This window comes from Passer domesticus, chromosome 3 (assembly GCF_036417665.1).
Source record: "Passer domesticus isolate bPasDom1 chromosome 3, bPasDom1.hap1, whole genome shotgun sequence".
NCBI classification, from domain to species: Eukaryota; Metazoa; Chordata; class Aves; order Passeriformes; family Passeridae; genus Passer; species Passer domesticus.
In genome coordinates this window covers 4,032,418-4,041,924 of record NC_087476.1, presented here as the reverse complement: position 1 = coordinate 4,041,924, position 9,507 = coordinate 4,032,418, and the positions used below count along the sequence as shown (strand labels likewise).

General features: G+C 54.9%; 1 protein-coding gene across 1 annotated transcript; it reads right to left on the bottom strand.

The window, feature by feature from the left end:
* Positions 1-215: 215 nt before the first annotated feature.
* Positions 216-6,926, bottom strand: XKR5 (XK related 5). Its single transcript, XM_064411620.1, has 7 exons — positions 6,869-6,926; positions 5,880-6,063; positions 5,603-5,778; positions 4,439-4,648; positions 4,144-4,313; positions 3,494-3,605; positions 216-2,789 (listed from the first exon to the last, which is right to left on the bottom strand). The coding sequence occupies exons 1-7, from the start codon at positions 6,924-6,926 to the stop codon at positions 1,723-1,725; spliced, it is 1,977 nt and encodes a 658-aa protein (XP_064267690.1). The 3' UTR covers positions 216-1,722.
* Positions 6,927-9,507: the final 2,581 nt, after the last annotated feature.

Sequence of the window (9,507 nt, the reverse complement as noted above, 5' to 3'; positions counted from 1 at the left end):
TTTCTGAATCTTTTTCTAACACCCAACCTTAACCTTCCCTGACACATTTTCATGCCATTCCCCTAGATCCTGTTGCCCAGGTCCCTTCTCCACCCTCCCACTGGAAATCCCGACAGACAACTCATCCTGGGGCTGCAAGAGCCAAGAGTGGGAAGAGAGACACCTCCACATTTATTTTCACCCCCAACATGAGACACAGACACAGCAAAGGCTGGTTTGGGGTGTTTTCAAGCATAATTATATATTATCAAAAGTAGAAAACCAAGCTAGATAAAAATTCCTGCAATGGCCTGGCAGCACTGCTGCCTTCTCTGTGATCCACACAGTGACAAGGGCTCTGGAAAAGCCACTGGAACTGCTCCTGCCTGCAGAGCACAGGCACAGCACAGGGGGCTGGGGTCCAGATGGAGGCAGGGAGCCTTCATTCCCTTGGAATGTGGCTTCACTCCATCCTCAGCACCAACTGGGTTTTCCGTGCCCCAAGGGAACATCTGGCTGGCTGAGCCCTGAGCAGTGAATGCAATGTGGAAGCTTTTTTTAAATAATTCTTCACATGCCTGTGCCCTCCCTGCTGCCTTTCCTGCCCTGTGGCAGCAGCAGAGTCCTGCCCACAGCAGGACAACAGCTGGAGAGCAGAGCCAGATGTGCTCCAGCTGGCACTCAGGCTTGGTGGTGAATCCAGCTGATTACACCTCAGTTAACATGTTAAGCCATGTCCTGGGCACAAACCTGTGCCCTGGGCACAACTCCATGCCCAGCCAGCCTGCTGGGAAGCACTGGCTATTTCTGAGACCAAGGTATTGATGGGTTTAGTTCCTGACACAAATAAACCCTGCCTGCACTGCGGGTTTTATGATGGCAGTAGAACAGGTTTGAGATTTGGCCTAAATTTAGGTGGAAGCATCCAGGCAGATGTGGATTATAACCTGGTCTAGTGGAAGGTGTCCCTGCACGTGGCAGGGGTTGCAACTGGATGAGCTTTAAGGCCCCTTCCAACCCAAATAATTCTGGGGTCCTGTGATCTGCTGGAAGGAGACAAGGAGGAGGCTGGAGAGAAAAGACCACTTGAGGAGGCAGGACAGTGGGCAAGCAGCAGGACATGGCTTGTAATTCCAGGTTCTGAGGTTCTGGTCTGCAGCAGGAAGAGAATCTGCAATCCTATGTGATCCCAAAAATGGATTTGGTAAAGGCCTCAAGATAAACCTGATGGAGAAAAACAATCAAGCAATGCTGAGCCTTACTTGAGGCCTTACTCTGCCCAGAAGGAAGGACATCTGAGAGCAAAACCCATCATTTTTCTCATTTAGGCACTTATTTGTCCTGAGAAAACTGCTTTGGCCAGCACTGCAGCCCCTGGAGACAGCAACTGGGACAGGCCAGCAGCTTGTGCAGGCACTGGCTTAGGGACACGCCTCAAGTCATTGTCACAAATACACCAAAGGCAGAAGGCTCTGGCTGCCTGGCAGGTCTGCGACATAAATAAGCTCAATAAATAACCAGCCCTGGTCTTTTAGGGCTTTTTAAGGCTTTTGAAGTTCTTCAAGACTGCCACTGGAAGATGTACTGGGAGGGAAGGTGAAGTCCCAGTGATGGAGGAGCACATCTGCCCCATGGCAGGGGCACCGCGGGGACAGTCTTTGTCCCACCACCTCCTGCCATGCCCTGTTGATGAGACAGTCACCCCAAGGCTGGCCCAAGGTGACCGTGCAGCCATGTACTGGGTCACTCTGGTAACCCAGACAGGTCTGTCCCCTCTTCCAGCTCCCCCAGTCCTCGCTGGGAGCATTTAGGACCAGCCTTAGGGGTGGAGGTGAAGCATGGTGACCTCAGCTTGCTCCTCACCACAGTCCCCTGTGGGCCACAAGGGTGGGTGTCCCAAAGGTGATGGCACCCCACAAGGGCACCCTCTGTCCCTGTGGGCTCTGAGCCCTCTTTGGGGAGACCTGCCACCCCACAGCTGCCTGTGTTGCCAAAGGAAGAGCTTCTCTGCAGACGCTTGTGGGCACAAGCGCCCAGGATTGAGCTGATGCTGGCTGTCCCAAGGGATAAATCCCCTCCTCTTCCTCCTCCTCCTTCTCCCAGGCAGCCTGGGGGAGGCTGAGCTTTGCTGTCCCTTTGCACCAGGGCCATGCTTGTGGCTGTGGCTGTCCCTGTCCCAGGCGAGGCGAAGCCTCCTGCACTTGCACTGAAATACACAGAGGAACTCTCGGTTGAATCCGGGGAGAAGCCACTGGGATGGGATGTGGATGGGGGAAAATCAGGCTCCTGCCCTGCTCCATCCTCCTGTGCCATTCCCAGAGCACCAGCGCTGGCTTTGATGCCTCCTCCATTCCCCACTGCCAGTCCAGAGGGATGGATGTCCCTCATGGGGAGGGAAGAGTTTGCCCCAGGCTCAGCACCAGGGGGTTTCCCCATCATCCATCCTCCAGGAAAAGCCTCTCCCACGCCACCATCCCCAAAAGCTGCGTTGATCACAGACACATCTCCCGTCTTCAAGGCCAGCTTCACCAGCAGCCAGTGGTGATGGTCTGTCCAGCTGTCCTCCAAACACCCTTTGGACTGCAGCAGCGATGAGCTGGTCTCATTTTTGGGCTCTGTCTTGGCCCCTTCCACTGGCAAGGACTCCTCATCTCCCAAAGTCCCTGAACTCTGCCCAGCTTGGGAGCTCTCTCCAGACACCTCCTCATCCCCAGCTGCTGCAGCACTGCACATTGTCTCCAGGAATCCCTGCCAGATCTCTGTGGACTTGGGATGGAGCAGGCTGTAGTAAATCACCAGAGCTGTGGCACCTGGAAAGGAGCAGAAAAGTGTCACTGAGGAGTCCCAGCAGCATTTTTGTCAGCTGTGAAGAGGAGGCCAGACCTTGAGGCACCTCCAGATCAACAAGACCTGTGCAAAGATGCTGCTGAGAATCAGGTGTATGAGCAGCACATCTTTCCAGCATTTACTGGGATGCAAGAATCCCACTTGAGCAGATTTTGGCAAAGGAAGTGCACACTCAACCCCAAATTTAATCTGGATTAATTTGCAGACTGAAAGTTGCCCAGCAGGGAGATGTGTAATGAAAGAAACCTTCCATGTCACAGCATCCCCATCCTCTGGCCTTTAAACCAGCAAGTTTTTAAGACAGCTTCCTACTTATACCCTAAACTTATGCAAGACCACAGGAATTTCTCCTTTTCCATCCCATTTCTTTAACGCAGTTGATCTGAGGGCTGAGGAGTTGCACTGAGAGTCCCTCTGCCCCCATCCCTCTGGGAAAATATGACCCTGCTTGGCACAAAGATGTTCCCAGGGCTGGATCCCCTCTGCTCTGAAGCCAGGCTGGGAGAGCTAGGAGTGTTCACCTGGAGAAGAGAAGGCTCCAGGGAGAGCTCAGAGCCCCTTCCAGAGCCTAAAGGGGCTCCAGGAGAGCTGGAAAGGGACTTGGCACGGGATACTGGATGCTCATTTCTCAAAATGTGCAATCCAGGCTGTAAAATGAATTTCTTACCTATTAAAGACCCTGACATGACAGCCCCAGTCACAGTCAGGCTGTTCCTCAGCTCTGCCTGCAGGAACCGGGTGCCCAAGAGCAGCAGGAGCGTGTTCTCCATCAGCATTATCTGCAAGGCAGAGGGAAGAGACTCATCACTTATATCCTTCTGATGGCTTTAGATAAAGCCATCTCTCATAACAGAAAACACAGATTTCCTAGATTAGATTTTCATCGATTCTTAGAATCACAGAATGGTTTGGTTTGGAAGGAACCTTAAAGTTTATCTTATTGCACCCCCTGCCACGGGCAGGGACACCTTCCACTACCCCAGGTTGCTCCCAGCCCCATCCAACCCTGCCTTGAGCACTTCTGCTGTTACATTTTGCACCTAATTTATCACTTAAAACATAGAAGCTGTCAAACTGAACTTTCTGCAAGGTCTTCACCTGCTTTTTACCACTGACATTGTAAGGCTGCCTCTGAGGAATCAAAGCCAGCGCAGAAGGCACATCCACCTTGGTGAGCACGTGGCTTTGTCAGGACACAGTAAAATGCTGGATTTTGAGCAAGTGGTGATGGGAGAGATGAAAATGGAGAGTTTGAAGCTGTTTCTTGTCCCCAGCAGTTTCATCCAAGCGGAATACAAAACAATTCCAGGTACTCACTGCATAAAACACAGCCACCCTGGTCCTGGAGGGGCCGGGCCGGACATTGATGTAGCAGAAGATGTACACAGCTCCCAGCAGGCAGTTGAAGAGCCTCCAGCGGCACGGCTGGGCCACGATATCTGTCTGCTGGGCCCCCAGCCAGAAGGACATGAGCAGCCAGTGGACCCCTGCAGGGAGAAGGGACTGGATTTGCAAAGCCATTCCTGGGGGAGGCTGCAAACAGTCCCAGCAGCAGGAGCATCACAGGGCTGACATTGGGATGGGATGTGGAAAACAGGATCTCAGGTCTTACCTGCCACAGCGAAAACCCAGAAGGAATAGAGCCTGGCAAAGAGCACCAGGGCCAGGACCCGGGTCCCCAGCATCCCTGTCCTCCAGAGCAGCAGGCACAGGATGACAGCAGCTGGTGGGCTCAAGTGTCCCGGCTTCATCAGGAAGGTGAAGTGGCTGTAGGAGACCAAAGCCCAGGCCAGGGACAGCAGGGACAGCCCCGCGCTGACACCTGTGTGGGGACAGGGGCAGTCAGGGCTCTGATGGAGGCCCAAAGGCACAGCAGGGCAAATTCTCTGTGTTAAGGAGGTGTTGGTAGCACAGCACCCCCATACAAACCAGAAACCCCTTGATCCTATAAACTGAATCTCAAAAGGGACCTTAAGGCCATCTAGGCCCATCCCTTGCAATGAGCAGGGACCCCTTCCACCAGACCAGGTTTCTCAGAGCCCTGTCCTGTGGTTGCAACAGTTTGGTCAGACAGAGAAAGCCAGATAAACTTTCCCAGGAATTCTTCTGGGAATAATTTTGACAAGTCTGAGAGAAAGAATTAATCTTGCAGCTGGTGTTTTGAACAGTTGTTTTCTTATAAGATGTTTACCAAAGGTTGTCTTCTTAATTAGCCAGTGGTGATGGGGTGTTGATTAAATGACCAATCAGGTCCAGCTGTATCAGAACAGTGTATAAAAAGGAATGGGTTTCCAATAAACTCAGGATTAGCCTGCTGAAGAGAGTTACACTTTATGTGTCACTTCGTTCCTGACTCAACGGTGACACTGTCCAACGTGACTTGAATGTTACCAGGGATGAAATGAGCATTTCAACTAAATCATGCTAAATCTGGTGCTTGGCATCTCCCTGTGGATATCCTCTGAGTGCTGTCTCCATGGACAGAGCTCTGCAGCCCCAGGGCAGCTCCAGCCCAGTCACTGCCATTGGACCAGAGAAGGACAATGAGTGTGACCTTGCACATGCTGTGACTCCACACTGCAACCTCCCTCTTTGCACACATGAAAGTACACCTCTGGGGTAAAGCAGCCACCTTTGCATTCAGCCACAGCAGATCTTTCAGCCACACTTGTCCCTGCTGCTTCTCATCGAGGCTTCCCAGTCCCTTTGCATCCGGAGGGCACACACATCCCTCACCCAAACGCCCCACCCCTGAACCATCCTCCTGGGAACTCACCAGGGATGAAGCCTGCTGGCTCCACGGCCACCACGACATAGGCCTGGAGCAGAAGGTGAGGCAGGGTCTGCAGCAGGGCCTCCAGCAGCCGCAGCACACAAACATCCCCCACCTGAGCCAGCAGCTCCCCGGCACCGCCGCCCGTCTTCGCCGCCGCCCGCAGAACATCCCAGTACCTGCAAGAGCCACCGTGACGGGACGCCCACCCTGGCTGGAGGAAATCTGGGGCTGCACCCGGGTTGTGGGGCGTGGGTGGATGGCGGGGAGTGTCTCTCACCGCTTCCAGAGGCCCAGCTGCAGGAGGTGGAGCGCCAGGAGGCAGCAGCCGGGTGCGTGTCCGTCTGCCCGGAACCAGAGGATGCTGAGGAGCTGCGCGGCGTAGCCGGGCACCAGGCAGGCAATGCTCAGCCCAAACCAGCCCAGCTGCCCACGGACAAGGTAGTGGATGATGGCACAGAGCCCTGGAGAAGGGCAGAGAGGCGCTGCTGAGGGATGACACAGCCACACCCCCCCAGCAACTGAGCGGTGCCACTCTTAACCAGAGAATCCCAGAATGGTTTGGGGGGGAAGGAACCTTAAAGCTCCTTTCATTCCACTCCCTGCCATGGTTAGGGACATCTTCCACTATCCCAGGTTGCTCCAAGCCCTGTCCAACCTGGCCTTGGACACTTCCAGGGATGCTGGGCAGCCACAGCTTCTCTGTGCCAGCTTCTCCCCACCCTCACAGGGAAGAATTTCCTCCTAATATCCAATGTAAACCTGCTCTCTGTCAGTTTAGAGCCATTCCCGCCAGAAACTCCATCTCCCAGCCCGTCCAGGGTGCTCGCAGCCCTTCTCCTGGGCTTATCTCCAGCTGCCGGCTCCGGGTGGCTTTGTCAGCTGAGGCACAGCCACCGCCACCGAGGGGCCCGGCCCCCAGGAAGGCTCTGATAAAAAGCTCGGGCTCCAAAATAAACAAATAAATAAATAAGCGGGAGGAAAAAAAAACAAAATCCATTTTTCAAAGATGAAAAAAAAAAAAATCCAAGAGGACGGCCGGGCCCGCGGGGATGCCGGGAGCAGAACCGCGCATCTCCCCAAGCGCGGGGCGCAGGGGTGACCCCCCCCTCCCCGGTACACGGAGGTGATTCGGGACCCCCGGGATGGCCGCAAAGGGGGCCACCCCGAGGGTCCCGGGCCTTCCCACGGGCCTTCCCCCTCCCCTCCGCCGGAGCGCAGCCCCGCACGCCCCCGCGCATCCTGCGCGCATCCTGCGCGCTCACTCACGGGCGCCGCTCTCCGCCGCCAGCAGCGTCAGGCTGAGCCTGGGGACGGCCCCGCGCATCCTGGGAGCAGGACGGGGAGGAGGAGGTGGGAGGAAAGGGAGGAGAAGAAGGAGGAGGAGGAGGAGGAGGAGGAAGAAGGAGCCGCCAGGGCCGGTCCCGCTCCGCGCGCCCCTCCCCGGCCTCACCGGGCACCTCCCCCCGTGTCCCCTCCCCGGGCAGTGTGACATCACGGTGCTTGCGCCACCCCCGGGGGCTCGGGGACACAGAGACCGACCTTGGCTTCACCATCCCGAGACCCCTGGAGCTGCTGTGCGCTGCCACAAACCCATCCCGTCCCCCCCGAATTGCTGTGCGCCGGCACAATTCCCCCCCTCCGATGTCCCCCTGGCTCTTGTGCGGCGGCACAAGCCCACCCCGATGTCCCCTGGGTTCTTCAGCACCGGCTCAAACCCATCCCATTGCTCCCTGCGCTGTTGTTCACCGGCACAAGCCCACCCTGATGCGCCCCAAATTGTCGCGCACCGGGGCACGGCCACCCCGATGTCCCCGTGTCGCGGGGATGAGCACTAGGTGGCAGCTGGGACATGGTGTGCGCACAGCCATAAATTCATCCCGCTGCTTTCCCGCCCTACCACAGAGATGAAACCGCTGTGAAATGGGATCCCAGGCATCGGAGGTTGCAGGAGCCCTCTTGTGTGCATTTGCTTTTTTATCCCAATTTCCAGCCCTGCAGCCTCCAGCGCTGATGTTTTTAGAAAATAAATTCCCAGCAGGTCGCTACAGGAAAAACCATGAAGGGGAGTTTAATTAAGGCAAAATATCACCTCTGGTTTTGGTGGCTTTTGCAATATTCTTCAGGAAGCTTCCAAAACTTTGTACACCAGCTGGGCTGTTGGATGTACCTGTGTTCCAGGAGTTTAATACATTTATTGCTTTTTTTTTAAAATTTTATTGAGATTTTTTTTGCAACTCTGGCAATAAAGCCCAGGCTCTGCTGTGTAACAGGAGCCACCAAACTGCTCAGAAATGTCCTTGCCTGGTTTCCCTACTCGTGGGAGCATCCCCAGGTACTCTGTGGGTCTCCAGCACTGCTTTTTACAGGAACTTGGCATCTTTGCAGCCTCCAATCCATCTGATTGGGTTTGGGGGCCCTTTGGGTGTAAAGGACAACCCACTTCTCCTCCTGTCCCACTGCCCTGCCTATATTTGTGTTTCATTAATTAATGATGTTGGGCTGCTGGGCCCAGCTCCAGCAAAGTGTTTTAATAAAGTCAGGGGTGTAATTAGGGCTCTGAAGCCAAGTGAAGCTCAGCCTTGGCTCTCTCTGTCCTCCACAGCAGCAAATACCACGTGGCCCATTCCTAGAAAACCCAATTTTTAACATACAAAGCACAACTCAGCCTCTAATGGGCACCAAAGTCTCTTCCGGACCTGAGAGCGGGATGGGGAAGAACAATTTTTGCAAATTCATCAGTGAGGACGCTGCCAGGGTCCATGCAGGCACAGTGTGACCCTTCTTGTCACCCACAGAAGACATGTGAACCTCATCATCTCATCCCCCCTGCCTTCCACCACCATCATTCCCACCCTGAGGAGTCTCAGCTGTCTCTCCTCAGTCTCTCCTCCTGTGTTCCAAGGCAGGAATAAATCCTGTGCCATCACCACCCCGGAGCTTTGCCAGGCAGAGAAGGAGGAAGCCAGAAGGCCTTCCAGAAGATATTCCCAGAGCTAGCCACCCTCCCCGGTTTCTCTGCCAGCTCCCAGTTGCTCTGGCTGCCTCCCAGCCACCGGTTTGGCTGCACTTTTCTCTGCTGGATTTCAGCACCCAGGAGCCTCTTTTGCTAGAAAAACTCCTCATGTCTCCAAGAAAGCTACATCCTGGAGAAGAGAAGGATCTAGGGTAACCTCAGGGCTTAAAAGGGAGAGCTGGAGAAGGATTTGGGACGAGGGATGGAGGGACAGGACACAGGGAATGGCTTCCCACTGCCAGAGGGCAGGGACAGATGGGATATTGGGAAGGAATTCTTCCCTGTGAGGGTGGGGAGGCCCTGGCACAGGTTTCCCAGAGAAGCTGTGGCTGCCCCTGGATCCCTGGAAGTGTCCAACGCCTGGCTGGACAGGGCTTGAAGGAATTTGATCTGGTGGAAGCTGTCCCTGGCCATGGCTCCAGCCCCTGGAGCATCTCCATGGCCTCCTCTGGACTCTCTCCAGCAGCTCCAAGTCTTTCTTGTGTTGGGGACCCCAAGATCTGGGCTCAGTGCTCCAGGTGAGCTGCCCACAGGTGGCATCGCACGGACCCAGCTGTTCCTCACCTGCTGAGCCATTTTTCAGCCCAGATGTTTGGCTGCACATCTGTCTGCAAACACCCCACAACACCTCAGGGAAGGGTTTCAGCAACAGCCCTGCCCTAAAGGGTTTGGGGACCAGGGCACATCTTCTGCAGGTCCTTCCCTTGCCTGAGGTGATGCAGCAGAGCAGATCTGACAGGTGATTGAGGATGACACCAGGAGATGCAGACATTAGGTTTTTCCTCTGTAAAATGTACATTTTTCTTGCTGTACAGAGGTGATTCTTAGGACAGCGGGTCCTGGCATCCACAAGAACATTTGCCTTCCTGGATTAGGTGCAAAGCACCCAATT